Here is a 17,372-nt window from a genome sequence, read left to right as displayed (position 1 = left end):
TGTATTTGATAAGATCCATGTTGGGGTTGAAAGTCCAACTTGCTGTTAAAGATCTATCGAGTGCCATTAAATAAGCAAAGTAGGGAAGTATGGACCAGTACAGCTACATAATCTAAACAGCGATCTCTCTGTTCTCTGTGTCATGTTCTCTGCTCACAATCAGTAAGACAGATCTATCACATCTAACATCCGCATATCAGGAGGACATCACCATGTTTAGCTTTTGTTTTTGACTCCTACAAACCAAAAAATACAGTACAATTTGTAGCAGAACCGTCCAGCGCGTGAGATAGAAGGGGCTCTTTACTGACCTTTTCTCAAAATATCAAACTTTTAGGTGAGTTACCGTTGGGATATTTTGATATCTTCCATTGATTCTGTGTACTTTTCAATGATTTGTCCATGTATTATGTAGCAATTAGAAAAACCTTTTGAAAAATTGCCTTTTATTAGCACCGGACATCCAGAGTCTTAAAGATCCTCCTATTGGTCCGGACATAAGCAATGACCACAATGCAGCCCCCCTATATGGAGATGACCTTGGGGCCAGTTACTTGCCATTTGAGTCTATTTATTTCAGATTGATTCCCAGATTAATCTACATAGTCGTTGATCCAGGGAGTTATTCTGGCTCGGGAAGGAATTTTTTATTCCCCTAAAGTGGGGAAAATTGGCTTCTACCTCACATTTTTTTTTTTGCCTTCCTCTGGATCAACTTGCAGGATGACAGGCCGAATTGGATGGACAAATGTCTTTTTTGGGCCGTATGTACTATGTTACTATGTTATAGTTACATAGTTGATAAGGTGGAATATTATGTAGCAATTAGACAAACTTTTGGAAATGTGGCTTTTATTAGTACGAAGGGTTGAACACCGGCGACCCAGAGTCTTAAGATCATCCTGTTGGTCCAGACATAAGCATGGATCACAATACAACACCCCCATTTGTAGATGGCTTCGGGCCAATTATTTGCCAATTGAGTCTATTTCCTATGGATTTATGCAAGGATAATCTACATAGTTACATACTGTAGTTGATAAGGTCGGAAAAATACCTACAATCATACTGTGCTATGTATTATTTGATTATTGCTGCTATTTTTTGTTGTTTGTGCAGTATTTGAGCGCTGTGTTATGTTGAATGTTTGGGGCGGCGAGTATTCGAATATATAATTAAGAAAGGTGGAAAGGAATAATATCACAATGTGTGTATAGAAAGAAAGAGAATACTCATGGTCCGGTCCAAGTTTTTGTTGTTACATTGGCTCCATATAAGAAGCAATAGGTCCCTCATTTTATATTACTTTTACTACTGAGGAAGGAACCCTTATAGTTCCGAAACGCGTCTGGTATACAAGAAGTAAATTGCAGTATTTTAAATATACCTCTATTATTTTTGAATGCCTATTCCGTGAAGTAATGAAGTAGTGGAGATTGGCGTCCTGAGATTTTCCCCACCATGCGCTAACAAACGTGCCGAGCGGAGAGTACAAGTACGGACTGCAAGCCCCAGCAATCTGCAGGAGACAGAGGGGAGCGGAGCAGGAGGAAACACAAAGCAAGCTAGACACGCATCCACCTACCCAGTAGTGGCCACGCGATAGAACGGACGAACCGGGGTATCGTAGGCAGCGTGGAAGCAACTAACTATATTATGGCAAATCTATGAGATGAATCCCACAATGTTCAGTTGGAGGGGCATTACTTACACATTACATAGGAACGGAGAGGAATGAACTATATATACCGCACTTTATAAATTGGATTCAATCCCAATTTGTGTGAGCTCCACAGCTGGAAATATAAGAGCGACTGGGACTGTGAAAAGTTTGAGAATATTAATTAAATCATGTTTGTGATTTTAAGGATTTTTAGATAATCTGAATTGTTTTTAATGTGTTATTAAACTCTATACGGATTACTTGAGAGACGGCCATTAGTTTGAATAAAGGGGTTGTCTGAGCTTTTGATATTGATGACCTACCCTCAGATTGACGAGGGTCCGACACCCGGCACCCCCGCCGATCAGCTGTATGAGGAGACGGTGCGCGCAGTGCCCACGTGCCGCATCCCATCTCTCTTCCTGTTCGCTGCTGCTTTGCCATAAATAGAGCAGCAGGAAGAGAGACGGGAGACGGCACGTGCACACTGCGTGCGCCTTACCTTCATGCCGGGTGACGGACCCCATCAATCTGATATAGATTACCTATCCTGAGGATAGCTCATCAGTATTAAAATCCCAGACAACCCCTTTAAGCTTACTGCCCACCCATAACACTGGTCGTTTACCAAGAGATTTACATTCCGTTTCAGTCCAAGTAAATGACCTTCAATCTATCCACACAGAACTTAACTCGCCTTCTCTCTATCCAAGCCGCTTCCCAATCATTCTGTAATATTATATTCCATTATTCTAGTATTACATTATATCCTATTCATCTGATCAGTGATATGTTTGATGATAAAAAACAAAGTTGAGGGGTCCATCAAAATGATCTTTTCTGGTCGAGCTAATGAGACCCATTTCCATTTGAATGGAAGCTGAGCTGTAGTACCCTGGCATGGCCACTACACAGTGGATGGAGCTGTCTGCTTGCGTCTGTGTCCTCGGTGTTGTTTCCAACTCCAGGGGTTGCTGTGAACCATTGACCAGTGGGGGTGCTGGGAGTCAGACCCCAATGACCTGATATTGATAGCACATCTTAAAGGGGTTTTGTCACATTGACTAGTGACATTTATAATGTAGAGAAAGTTAATACAAGCCACTTACTCTATATTGCTTCCTTTGCTGGCGGGATTCACTTTTCCATCAAATTCTACACTTCTTGTTTCCATGGTTATGACCACCCTGAAATCCATCAGCGGTGGCCGTGCTTGCACACTATAGGAAAAAATGCTGGGCTCTCTGGTGACCGGGACGTGGGAGCGCACATAGGCTAGTACTTTTTCTTTAATGGTGTGCAAGCACGGCCACCGCTGCTGGATTGCAGGGTGGTCATAACCATGGAAACGGGCAGTGTATAATGTGATGGGAAACTGAATTCAGCCAGCAAAGGAGGCAATATGGAGAATCGCCATACATTAGTAAGTGGCTTGTATTAGCTTTATCTACATGATGAATGCTATTTTCTGAAGTGAGACAACCCATTTAAGGATAGGTCATCGATATCTAGTGCAGTATGCCAGTCCTTCAGGGTAAGCGAATGAGAGGTTACGGGGGTCAGTTAACAGACCGAGGGTTGCTCTTAGTACTCACAGTTTGTTGTATACCCTGGGCAGGCATACAGCAGTGATGAAGAGGCTGGCACGTAGATCCTCTGGGGCACTCTCTAAGATATAGGGACCAGGCCGGGTGATTGGTGAGGTGCCCTGGGTGTTGAAGGTTTAGCGTGCCTGTGGCAAGATCCCTTACAGTTCGTGACGCCAGTGCCGGTAACGGTGGCACACCGATTGTTAGGAGGAATAATGGAGGTACACACGATTGTAGTGAACTAGAATTCCTCTTTACTGCACAGACTTCAGACAGTTCCATATGAAGAATGTTTGGTAACAGGCAGGCTTTTCATAAATGGCAGGTAGAATCCTAGCAAGGTAACTCAGAGGGAATAAAACTCACAGATCAGGCTGTACTTTCTTCAGAATCCTGTCTGGCTTTCTCCAAGGCCCGTATGCCTAATAGCTGGCTTTATCCCTGGGTAGGGAAACCTTCCTCTGGTATAAATCCTCTTGCTGTCAATAAACTTCTGCTCCACAGCTTTCTACTTGGCTGGATAAGATTGGCACTGCTCTGTACTTTGCAAAATGCAGGATAACTTCAGGAGGAAACTTCTTCTCCTGGACTAACCTCTGAGCTTCACTTGCTCAGGACTTCAGGCAGGCTAGACTGAACTACTTAGCCTCCTGGACTAGACTGAACTGACTCTTTGCTGTCTGGGCCTAACTATATATACTAGGGGGTTCCCTAGCTCCCTCTACACTTAGGAGGAGAAACTACACCCCTAGCAGGCCTGGTACACAGGAATTAACATGGAATTATACAATACAAAACACAATAGCAATCTACCACAAGAGGTGGGGGACAACATGACCCAATTGACCCTTAGTAGTTCCCACCTTTACGTAGTGGGACACTACACTAGGACCTGGATAACCCACTTACAATGTTAAATCTAGCAAACTGAGCTAATGTGCAATACTACACACACAACTCATGGACATGTGTGGATCTCCTACCCCTTCCCCTCAACCCCCATGAGGCTAAATTGACTACAACTGTACAGGCATAAGTTATGGTGGTGGTGGTGGTGGCGCTACTTTCCCTTTGTTGAATCAGCAGCTATAACAGGTTGCAAAATAAGGAAACTTGATGAATAAGTGCCTTTATCCAACCTAAAGTAACTACAGCCTGTAATTTATACAAGACCACAAAAGACAAAAGGTTCTTCCAGGTAAAGCATTGTTACACATCTCAATGGGTTCTTCTTATTATAAACCAATGAAGCGACCTCCTGACAAGTCATTGAGAAATAAACAGGACATTACAGTAGTCGAGTCGAAAAGTTAAACCTTCACCAATTTCTGTGACATTACGGTAGAGTGCACATAAATCAGTGATACTCATAACAAAGAACAAAACGTTCTCCACATTATGGCAGCATGTTTTGATACCAGAACTGAAGGACCAGACATTTTTCCATGAGCCTTGGGACAATCTATTGTCTCCTTGCTTAAAAACATTTTTTTTTAGATGTCAGCCCCTCAGAGTTTCTCAACACCTTTTTAGAAAAGAGGATGGACCAATCAGAACTGATCCCTCTACCCCATAGTCACATCATTATATATTTTTTTGCCCTACGGCATTTTGATCCTTTGTAGACAATTAGTTCTGATCTCACACTAAACCAATCTATTTCCCCGATGAGTATGTGTTGGATAATATTTTGCTTGGATTTGTTCTTTGAACCGTAGTTTGTGAGGTCGACAAGCAGAAGCTTTGTCACTATTGTAGGTCTGTCTAATTGTAGCATAGACGTGAAGGGTCTAATATTTTTAGCTCCTTAAAGGCTATGGACATCTTTGCATAATTTTTTAAGTATTTTGTAATTTAAATAAAGCTATAATTGGATTTAATTGAAAAGTGTGCACAATTTGGCTTCTATTCTACATTTCACAGTACATAGCGGGCTGCCTTTAAATCCATCATACATCCTCTCTGGCTCTGGGTCCAGGCTCTTTCTCTCCTCTCCTGAATAGAGTTGAGCGAACACCTGGATGTTCGGGTTCGAGAAGTTCGGCCGAACATCCCGGAAATGTTCGGGTTCGGGATCCGAACCCGATCCGAACTTCGTCCCGAACCCGAACCCCATTGAAGTCAATGGGGACCCGAACTTTTCGGCACTAAAAAGGCTGTAAAACAGCCCAGGAAAGAGCTAGAGGGCTGCAAAAGGCAGCAACATGTAGGTAAATCCCCTGCAAACAAATGTGGATAGGGAAATGAATTAAAATAAAAATTAAATAAATAAAAATTAACCAAAATCAATTGGAGAGAGGTCCCATAGCAGAGAATCTGGCTTCACGTCACCCACCACTGTAAGAGTCCATTTTCATAAATTTAGGCCCAGCACCCAGGCAGAGGAGAGAGGTCCCGTAACAGAGAATCTGGCTTCATGTCAGCAGAGAATTAGTCTGCATGTCATAGCAGAGAATCAGGCTTCACGTCAGCCACCACTGCAACAGTCCATTGGCATATATTTAGGCCCAGCACCCAGGCAGAGGAGAGAGGTCCCGTAACAGAGAATCTGGCTTCATGTCAGCAGAGAATCAGTCTGCATGTCATAGCAGAGAATGAGGCTTCACGTCAGCCACCACTGCAACAGTCCATTGGCATATATTTAGGCCCAGCACCCAGGCAGAGGAGGGAGGTCCCGTAACAGAGAATCTGTCTTCATGTCAGCAGAGAATTAGTCTGCATGTCATAGCAGAGAATGAGGCTTCACGTCAGCCACCACTGCAACAGTCCATTGGCATATATTTAGGCCCAGCACACACACAGGCAGAGGAGGGAGGTCCCGTAACAGAGAATCTGTCTTCATGTCAGCAGAGAATCAGTCTGCATGTCATAGCAGAGAATGAGGCTCCACGTCAGCCACCACTGCAACAGTCCATTAGCATATATTTAGGCCCAGCACACACACAGGCAGAGGAGAGAGGTCCCGTAACAGAGAATCTGGCTTCATGTCAGCAGAGAATTAGTCTGCATGTCATAGCAGAGAATGAGGCTTCACGTCAGCCACCACTGCAACAGTCCATTGGCATATATTTATGCCCAGCACACACACAGGCAGAGGAGAGAGGTCCCGTAACAGACAATCTGGCTTCATGTCAGCAGAGAATCAGTCTGCATGTCATAGCAGAGAATGAGGCTTCACGTCAGCCACCACTGCAACAGTCCATTGGCATATATTTAGGCCCAGCACACACACAGGCAGAGGAGAGAGGTCCCGTAACAGAGAATCTGTCTTCATGTCAGCAGAGAATTAGTCTGCATGTCATAGCAGAGAATGAGGCTTCACGTCAGCCACCACTGCAACAGTCCATTGGCATATATTTAGGCCCAGCACACACACAGGCAGAGGAGAGAGGTCCCGTAACAGACAATCTGGCTTCATGTCAGCAGAGAATCAGTCTGCATGTCATAGCAGAGAATGAGGCTTCACGTCAGCCACCACTGCAACAGTCCATTGGCATATATTTAGGCCCAGCACCCAGGCAGAGGAGGGAGGTCTCGTAACAGAGAATCTGGCTTCATGTCAGCAGAGAATCAGTCTGCATGTCATAGCAGAGAATCAGGCTTCACGTCACCCACCACTGCAACAGTCCATTGGCATATATTTAGGCCCAGCACACAGGCAGAGGAGAGAGGTCCCGTAACAGAGAATCTGGCTTCATGTCAGCAGAGAATCAGTCTGCATGTCATAGCAGAGAATGAGGCTTCACGTCAGCCACCACTGCAACAGTCCATTGGCATATATTTAGGCCCAGCACCCAGGCAGAGGAGGGAGGTCCCGTAACAGAGAATCTGTCTTCATGTCAGCAGAGAATTAGTCTGCATGTCATAGCAGAGAATGAGGCTTCACGTCAGCCACCACTGCAACAGTCCATTGGCATATATTTAGGCCCAGCACACACACAGGCAGAGGAGGGAGGTCCCGTAACAGAGAATCTGTCTTCATGTCAGCAGAGAATCAGTCTGCATGTCATAGCAGAGAATGAGGCTCCACGTCAGCCACCACTGCAACAGTCCATTGGCATATATTTAGGCCCAGCACACACACAGGCAGAGGAGAGAGGTCCCGTAACAGAGAATCTGGCTTCATGTCAGCAGAGAATTAGTCTGCATGTCATAGCAGAGAATGAGGCTTCACGTCAGCCACCACTGCAACAGTCCATTGGCATATATTTATGCCCAGCACACACACAGGCAGAGGAGAGAGGTCCCGTAACAGACAATCTGGCTTCATGTCAGCAGAGAATCAGTCTGCATGTCATAGCAGAGAATGAGGCTTCACGTCAGCCACCACTGCAACAGTCCATTGGCATATATTTAGGCCCAGCACACACACAGGCAGAGGAGAGAGGTCCCGTAACAGACAATCTGGCTTCATGTCAGCAGAGAATCAGTCTGCATGTCATAGCAGAGAATGAGGCTTCACGTCAGCCACCACTGCAACAGTCCATTGGCATATATTTAGGCCCAGCACCCAGGCAGAGGAGGGAGGTCTCGTAACAGAGAATCTGGCTTCATGTCAGCAGAGAATCAGTCTGCATGTCATAGCAGAGAATCAGGCTTCACGTCACCCACCACTGCAACAGTCCATTGGCATATATTTAGGCCCAGCACACAGGCAGAGGAGAGAGGTCCCGTGACAGACAATCTGGCTTCATCTCAGCAGAGAATCATTCTGCATGTCATAGCAGAGAATCAGGCTTCACGTCACCCACCACTGCAACAGTCCATTGGCATATATTTAGGCCCAGCACACAGGCAGAGGAGAGAGGTCCCGTAACAGACAATCTGGCTTCATGTCAGCAGAGAATCATTCTGCATGTCATAGCAGAGAATCAGGCTTCACGTCACCCAACATTGGAACGGTCCATTGGCATATATTTAGGCCCCGGCACCCAGACACAGGAGAGGTTCATTCAACTTTGGGTAGCCTCGCAATATAATGGTAAAATTAAAATAAAAATAGGATTGAATGAGGAAGTGCCCTTGAGTCCAATAATATATGGTTAAGGGGAGGTAGTTAATGTCTAATCTGGACAAGGGACGGACAGATCCTGTGGGATCCATGCCTGGTTCATTTTTATGAACGTCAGCTTGTCCACATTGGCTGTAGACAGGCGGCTGCGTTTGTCTGTAATGACGCCCCCTGCCGTGCTGAATACACGTTCAGACAAAACGATGGCCGCCGGGCAGGCCAGCACCTCCAAGGCATAAAAGGCTAGCTCTGGCCACGTGGACAATTTAGAGACCCAGAAGTTGAATGGGGCCGAACCATCAGTCAGTACGTGGAGGGGTGTGCACACGTACTGTTCCACCATGTTAGTGAAATGTTGCCTCCTGCTAACACGTTGCGTATCAGGTGGTGGTGCAGTTAGCTGTGGCGTGTTGACAAAAGTTTTCCACATCTCTGCCATGCTAACCCTGCCCTCAAAGGAGCTGGCATTGACACAGCTGCCTTGGCGACCTCTTGCTCCTCCTCTGCCTTGGCCTTGGGCTTCCACTTGTTCCCCTGTGACATTTGGGAATGCTCTCAGTAGCGCGTCTACCAACGTGCGCTTGTACTCGCGCATCTTCCCATCACGCTCCAGTGCAGGAAGTAAGGTGGGCACATTGTCTTTGTAGCGTGGATCCAGCAGGGTGGCAACCCAGTAGTCCGCACAGGTTAAAATGTGGGCAACTCTGCTGTCGTTGCGCAGGCACTGCAGCATGTAGTCGCTCATGTGTGCCAGGCTGCCCAGGGGTAAGGACAAGCTGTCCTCTGTGGGAGGCGTATCGTCATCGTCCTGCCTTTCCCCCCAGCCACGCACCAGTGATGGACCCGAGCTGCGTTGGGTGCCACACCGCTGTGACCATGCTTCATCCTCATCCTCCTCCACCTCCTCCTCATCCTCGTCCTCCTCGTCCTCCAGTAGTGGGCCCTGTCTGGCCACATTTGTACCTGGCCTCTGCTGTTGCCAAAAACCTCCCTCTGAGTCACTTCGAAGAGACTGGCCTGAAAGTGCTAAAAATGACCCCTCTTCCTCCTCCTCCTCCTCCTCCTCCTCCTGGGCCACCTCCTCTTGCATCATCGCCCTAAGTGTTTTCTCAAGGAGACATAGAAGTGGTATTGTAACGCTGATAACGGCGTCATCGCCACTGGCCATGTTGGTGGAGTACTCGAAACAGCGCAACAGGGCACACAGGTCTCGCATGGAGGCCCAGTCATTGGTGGTGAAGTGGTGCTGTTCTGTAGTGCGACTGACCCGTGCGTGCTGCAGCTGAAACTCCACTATGGCCTGCTGCTGCTCGCACAGTCTGTCCAGCATGTGCAAGGTGGAGTTCCACCTGGTGGGCACGTCGCATATGAGGCGGTGAGCGGGAAGGCCGAAGTTACGCTGTAGCGCAGACAGGCGAGCAGCAGCAGGATGTGAACGCCGGAAGCGCGAACAGACGGCCCGCACTTTATGCAGCAGCTCTGACATGTCGGGGTAGTTGTGAATGAACTTCTGCACCACCAAATTCAGCACATGCGCCAAGCAAGGGATGTGCGTCAAATTGGCTAGTCCCAGAGCTGCAACGAGATTTCGCCCATTATCGCACACCACCAGGCCGGGCTTGAGGCTCACCGGCAGCAACCACTCGTCGGTCTGTTGTTCTATACCCCGCCACAACTCCTGTGCGGTGTAGGGCCTGTCCCCCAAACATATGAGTTTCAGAATGGCCTGCTGACGTTTACCCCGGGCTGTGCTGAAGTTGGTGGTGAAGGTGTGTGGCTGACTGGATGAGCAGGTGGAAGAAGAGGAGGAGGAAGCCGAGAAGGAGGAGGTGGCAACAGGAGGCAAAGAATGTTGCCCTGCGATCCTTGGCGGCGGAAGGACGTGCGCCAAACAGCTCTCCGCCTGGGGCCCAGCTGCCACTACATTTACCCAGTGTGCAGTTAGGGAGATATAGCGTCCCTGGCCGTGCTTACTGGTCCACGTATCTGTGGTTAGGTGGACCTTGCCACAGATGGCGTTGCGCAGTGCACACTTGATTTTATCGGATACTTGGTTGTGCAGGGAAGGCACGGCTCTCTTGGAGAAGTAGTGGCGGCTGGGAACAACATACTGTGGGACAGCAAGCGACATGAGCTGTTTGAAGCTGTCTGTGTCCACCAGCCTAAATGACAGCATTTCATAGGCCAGTAGTTTAGAAATGCTGGCATTCAGGGCCAGGGATCGAGGGTGGCTAGGTGGGAATTTACGCTTTCTCTAAAATGTTTGTGAGATGGAGAGCTGAACGCTGCCGTGTGACATGGTTGAGACGCTTGGTGACGGAGGTGGTGGTGGTGGTGTTGGTGGTACATCCCCTGTTTGCTGGGCGGCAGGTGCCAACGTTCCTCCAGAGGCGGAGGAAGAGGCCGAGGCGGCAGCAGCAGAAGAGGCCGAGGCGGCAGCAGCAGAAGAGGTAGCAGGGGGAGCCTGAGTGACTTCCTTGGTTTTAAGGTGTTTACTCCACTGCAGTTCATGCTTTGCATGCAGGTGCCTGGTCATGCAGGTTGTGCTCAGGTTCAGAACGTTAATGCCTCGCTTAAGGCTCTGATGGCACAGCGTGCAAACCACTCGGGTCTTGTCGTCAGCACATTGTTTGAAGAAGTGCCATGCCAGGGAACTCCTTGAAGCTGCCTTTGGGGTGCTCGGTCCCAGATGGCGGCGGGCAGTAGCAGGCGGAGTCTCTTGGCGGCGGGTGTTCTGCTTTTGCCCACTGCTCCCTCTTTTGCTACGCTGTTGGCTCGGTCTCACCACTGCCTCTTCCTCCGAACTGTGAAAGTCAGTGGCACGACCTTCATTCCATGTGGGGTCTAGGACCTCATCATCCCCTGCATCGTCTTCCACCCAGTCTTGATCCCTGACCTCCTGTTCAGTCTGCACACTGCAGAAAGACGCAGCAGTTGGCACCTGTGTTTCGTCATCATCAGAGACATGCTGAGGTGGTATTCCCATGTCCTCATCATCAGGAAACATAAGTGGTTGTGCGTCAGTGCATTCTATATCTTTCACCGCTGGGGAAGGGCTAGGTGGATGCCCTTGGGAAACCCTGCCAGCGGAGTCTTCAAACAGCATAAGAGACTGCTGCATAACTTGAGGCTGAGACAGTTTCCCTGGTATGCATGGGGGTGATGTGACAGACTGATGGGGTTGGTTTTCAGGCGCCATCTGTGCGCTTTCTGCAGAAGACTGGGTGGGAGATAATGTGAACGTGCTGGATCCACTGTCGGCCACCAAATTGACTAATGCCTGTACCTGCTCAGGCCTTACCATCCTTAGAACGGCATTGGGCCCCACCATATATCGCTGTAAATTCTGGCGGCTACTGGGACCTGAGGTAGTTGGTACACTAGGACGTGTGGATGTGGCAGAACGGCCACGTCCTCTCCCAGCACCAGAGGATCCACTAACACCACCACGACCATGTCCACGTCCGCGTCCCTTACTAGATGTTTTTCTCATTGTTATGGTTCACCACAACAACAAAAATATTATTTGGCCCAATGTATTGTATTCAAATTCAGCGGGATATAAATTTGAGGCCTAGTATTTAGGCGCTGGGTGACCGGTATGGGTTTAGTGACAGAATTAGACTTGGAAATGCACAGTAGCGTGTGTGTGAAGTTATTCTGAATGACCCTATGTGCACCTTGAATATTATATACTCTTTTAGGGATAGATTTCAAATAGCTCTGATACAGCAGAAACCACTAAATTTTTTAATTGCTAAATTGGGAATTGTATTTCAACCCAGAACAAAAAATGTGCTTTGACGGACACTAAATAACTTTCCCAGCCACAACAGGACAGCGGTAACGAGAGATTTAGCTGGATATAAATTTGAGGCCTAGTATTTAGGCGCTGGGTGACAGGTATGGGTTTAGTGACAGAATTAGACTTGGAAATGCACAGTAGCGTGTGTGTGAAGTTATTCTGAATGACCCTATGTGCACCTTCAATATGATCTACCCTTTTAGGGATAGATTTCAAATAGCTCTGATATAGCAGAAACCACTAAATTATGAAATTGCTAAATTGGGAATTGTATTTCAACCCAGAACAAAAAATGTGCTTTGACGGACACTAAATAACTTTCCCAGCCACAACAGGACAGCGGTAACGAGAGATTTAGCAGGATATAAATTTGAGGCCTAGTATTTAGGCGCTGGGTGACCGGTATGGGTTTAGTGACAGAATTAGACTTGGAAATACACAGTAGCGGGTGTGTGTGAAGTTATTCTGAATGACCCAATGTGCACCTTGAATATTATATACCCTTTTAGGGATAGATTTCAAATAGCTCTGATATAGCAGGAACCACTAAATTATGAAATTGCTAAATTGGGAATTGTACTTCAACCCAGAACAAAAAATGTGCTTTGACGGACACTAAATAACTTTCCCAGCCACAACAGGACAGCGGTAACGAGAGATTTAGCAGGATATAAATTTGAGGCCTAGTATTTAGGCGCTGGGTGACAGGTATGGGTTTAGTGACAGAATTAGACTTGGAAATACACAGTAGCGGGTGTGTGTGAAATTATTCTGAATGACCCAATGTGCACCTTGAATATTATATACCCTTTTAGGGATAGATTTCAAATAGCTCTGATATAGCAGAAACCACTAAATTATGAAATTGCTAAATTGGGAATTGTATTTCAACCCAGAACAAAAAATGTGCTTTGACGGACACTAAATAACTTGCCCAGCAACAACAGGACAGCGGTAACGAGAGATTTAGCAGGATATAAATTTGAGGCCTAGTATTTAGGCGCTGGGTGACAGGTATGGGTTTAGTGACAGAATTAGACTTGGAAATACACAGTAGCGGGTGTGTGTGAAGTTATTCTGAATGACCCAATGTGCACCTTGAATATTATATACCCTTTTAGGGATAGATTTCAAATAGCTCTGATATAGCAGAAACCACTAAATTATGAAATTGCTAAATTGGGAATTGTATTTCAACCCAGAACAAAAAATGTGCTTTGACGGACACTAAATAACTTTCCCAGCCACAACAGGACAGCGGTAACGAGAGATTTAGCAGGATATAAATTTGAGGCCTAGTATTTAGGCGCTGGGTGACAGGTATGGGTTTAGTGACAGAATTAGACTTGGAAATGCACAGTAGCGGGTGTGTGTGAAGTTATTCTGAATGACCCTATGTGCACCTTGAATATTATATACCCTTTTAGGGATAGATTTCAAATAGCTCTGATATAGCAGGAACCACTAAATTATGAAATTGCTAAATTGGGAATTGTATTTCAACCCAGAACAAAAAATGTGCTTTGACGGACACTAAATAACTTTCCCAGCCACAACAGGACAGCGGTAACGAGAGATTTAGCGGGATATAAATTTGAGGCCTAGTATTTAGGCGCTGGGTGACCGGTATGGATTTAGTGACAGAATTAGACTGGGATATGGCCAAAAAATAACCACACTATTGCTGGTTAAATGCACTTGGTGACGGGCGCAGCTTGCCCCTGATGTAGTATATGGCCAAAAAATGAACAGACTATTGCTGGTTAAATGCACTTGGTGTCACAGCTTGACCAACCACACTACTGAGGGTTAAATGCACTTGGTGACGGGCGCAGCTTGCCCCTGATGTAGTATATGGCCAAAAAATAAACAGACTATTGCTGGTTAAATGCACTTGGTGTGACAGCTTCACCCTGATGTAGGCTTTAGCCAAAAAACAACCACACCATTGAGGGTTAAATGCACTTGGTGACAGGCGCAGCTTGCCCCTGATTTAGTATATGGCCAAAAATGAACAGACTATTGCTCGTTAAATGCACTTGGTGTGACAGCTTCACCCTGATGTAGGCTTTAGCCAAAAAACAACCACACCATTGAGGGTTAAATGCACTTGGTCGCAGCTTGGATGCACTTGGTCGCAGCACCGCACAAGACACAAAATGGCCGCCGATCACCCCAGAAAAAAGTGACTGACAAACGGTCTGGGCAGCCTAAAAACAGTGAGTGAGCATTTGAATTTCAGCAGCTCAATGATGCACAGCTGCAGATCGATCGATTAATCAAGTGAAGTCCTTTGGAGGAGTTAATCTGCCTAATCTCGCCCTACTGTCGCATCCGCAACCTCTCCCTACGCTAATCAGAGCAGAGTGACGGGCGGCGCTATGTGACTCCAGCTTAAATAGAGGCTGGGTCACATGGTGCTCTGGCCAATCACAGCCATGCCAATAGTAGGCATGGCTGTGACGGCCTCTTGGGGCAAGTAGTATGACGCTTGTTGATTGGCTGCTTTGCAGCCTTTCAAAAAGCGCCAAGAAAGCGTCACAAAAGCGCCAAGAAAGCGACGAACACCGAACCCGGACTTTTACGAAAATGTCCGGGTTCGGGTCCGTGTCACGGACACCCCAAAATTCGGTACGAACCCGAACTATACAGTTCGAGTTCGCTCATCCCTACTCCTGAACAGTCTTCTAAGTTGATTTCACTAAATCAAAGTTAACTTTGGTTTGGTCATAAATAAGCTTAAAAGATTATCCATGAGTAGAGAGGTGGGCTGGACACCAAGCCAGAGAGCTAATCGGATGGATTTCACTGTGGATGGTATTCTGCAACCTCCTACGTACTGGGAAACATAGAAGCTGCAGAAGTTGTAAACCCAATTATATTTTTTATTTATTTTTTATCATAGAATACATGGAATACAATACAAACTCAATGTATAAGTGTTGCTTTTAATACTATAATAATAGTTATCTTCACTTTTCATAAGTGGTAACTTGAAACTCCCGGGCCGCAATGAAAACAATAATCCTAACCTACTGTGTGTGATTTATCATTCTGATGTCTTGTTATGTGGCAGACAAGTCTTTGGGCTCCATCAAGTACCAGAACCCTAATGCAACTGCTATTTCTGCACCTCGTATAGCTATATCTGACCACACACTTTGCCTTAAATGTTATCACTAATTTGTCCTTGTACAGGAGGAAACTCATGGAGGATTATGAAGACAATGACCGGGGCTTCACTGAAGAGACTTGGATAACTGAACTGGAATTGCACTTGAAGCTGCTGCACTACTTTGATATATCACGTATAGTTGTGTTTACCATCACTGCCATTGTGGGAATCATTGGCAATGGCTTAGTCATCTGGATTACCGGATTTAAGATGAAAAGTGTCAGCTCTGTCTGGTTCCTCAACCTGGCTGTTGCCGATTTCATATCTTGTCTCTTCCTTTTTTTATATGTTGCAGAATGGTCTTCTCCAATGTTAGAGACACAGAGTTTAACGTTATGTCTCATACGTTTTTTCATGCTGTCTTTAAACATGTTGACTAGTGTCTATTTCCTGATGGTCATCAGTCTTGACCGTTGTGTGTCCACCATGTGGCCGCTTTGGACCAGGATACACAGAAAGATAAAACCAGCCCGTCTTATTTCAGGAATTATTTGGGTGTTCTGCCTTCTGAGTGGCTTCTTGTATGAAGTTTATCATTTGGAAGGTCTTTTTGAGTATGAATGTATTGTAAAGCGTTTTCTCATAGGCAGTGACTATCTTGAACAGCCTAGGGAAAAGCATATCACCAGATTCATTTTTATGTTTGCACTGCCCTTTACCATCATTTTAGTTTCCTATAGTCTTGTGGCCTTCAAAATAAGAGCCAGGAAAAGATGGCAAAAGTCCAATCGGCCATTCAAAGTGATCCTTGCTCTGGTAATTTGCTTCTTCGTCTGTTGGTTCCCCTTTCACATGACTTCTGTAACACCAAATATTGACAAGACTGATGCGAGTCCATGGAAGAATGTTCTCAAGGAAGAAATATGTTTGTGCCTTGCTTATTTTAATAGTTGTCTAAATCCTATCATCTATGTCTTGCTCAGCTCAGACGTTAAAGGACTGACGTTACGACACAAAATGGAAAGTGCAATGACTGCACAGTATGATCTAGATGACGATGAGGAAATACCTAACAGAACGGAGAGAGCTAGAAAAGAAGATTCCTCGGCATTATGAATATCACCACTCTTGACCATGCCCGTGTCTTGTATTGCATCTTAGAAACATTTAGATGAATACTGCAATATCAGCCACAGTCCAAGGACTGGCAGAACTTTATTCTTAGGGCTCATGCAGTTCTTTGCCCGCCTTGTGGACTGCAAATGACGGGTCTGCAATATACAGGCACTGGCCGTGGACACTGTGTGCTGAGGATGCATTGACTTGGATGGGTCCTCAATCTGCAAGCTGAGACCAAAGATCTTTGAGTGAAGGCTTGGATCAGAAGCCCACAGAAACACTACGAAGCGCTTCCGTTTCAGGTCCGTGCCTCCACACAGCAAAATATAGGACATGTCCTATCTTTGCCTGTATCTTGTAAATCGCAGACCCATTCCAGTCAAACGGTCTGCATCCGCAGCACAGAGTGCATACGGCCAGTGTCCATGCATTGCGAACTGCTATTTGTGGTCCGCAGCACAGGCACAGAGCCATCACGTCCATGTGCATAAGCCCTTATACAAAAAAAAAAAAACCCCAGTAAATGATTATCTGCTGTGCCTCATAAGAAATATGATGTACATGAAAACCCTAAGGGCTGTTTCACACGAGCGGATGCCGTGCGTGACATCCGCTGCGTGAATGACAGCCAAGACCCGATTCGGACAGCAGAAGCACGGAGCAGTAACATGACTGATAATGCTCCGTGCCTCTCTGTGATCTCTTTACTACGAAATCACAGTGAGATAAAGTTGTCATTGTGATTTTGTAGTAAAGAGATCACAGAGAGGCACGGAGCATTATCAGTCATGTTACTGCTCCGTGCTTCTGCTGTCCGCATCGGGTCTTGGCTGTCATTCACGCAGCGGATGTCACGCACGGCATCCGCTCGTGTGAAACAGCCCTTACTCTTGTCTTAACTTACATACTCGGGATTCATCATAAATTGTGACATTTTCAATTGTACATTAATTGCAAGAATAAATACATATGTAAAATGCAATGCTCATGCTTCTATAATCATTGTGTATTTGCAGGTAAATTGTTCTATCATTTGGTAAAGTAACTTCTGGGTCACAAAGCATAATGTG

The 17,372-nt window shown here is 46.1% G+C and overlaps 1 protein-coding gene across 1 annotated transcript; it reads left to right on the top strand.

Moving 5' to 3' along the window:
- The first annotated feature begins 275 nt into the window (after positions 1 to 275).
- Positions 276 to 16,865, top strand: LOC122927126 (C3a anaphylatoxin chemotactic receptor-like). Its single transcript, XM_044278709.1, has 2 exons — positions 276 to 337; positions 15,267 to 16,865. The coding sequence occupies exon 2, from the start codon at positions 15,277 to 15,279 to the stop codon at positions 16,297 to 16,299; it is 1,023 nt and encodes a 340-aa protein (XP_044134644.1). The 5' UTR covers positions 276 to 337; positions 15,267 to 15,276; the 3' UTR covers positions 16,300 to 16,865.
- Positions 16,866 to 17,372: the final 507 nt, after the last annotated feature.

The sequence above is a fragment of the Bufo gargarizans genome, chromosome 2, assembly GCF_014858855.1.
Source record: "Bufo gargarizans isolate SCDJY-AF-19 chromosome 2, ASM1485885v1, whole genome shotgun sequence".
NCBI lineage: Eukaryota > Metazoa > Chordata > Amphibia > Anura > Bufonidae > Bufo > Bufo gargarizans.
Note: the sequence above shows the minus strand (reverse complement) of the source record. Positions and strands in the feature narration are given on the sequence as shown.

What these genes read in the sequence shown, in the direction of transcription:
- LOC122927126 (XM_044278709.1), top strand. Translation starts at nt 15,277, where the DNA reads ATGGAGGATTATGAAGACAATGACCGGGGCTTCACTGAAGAGACTTGG.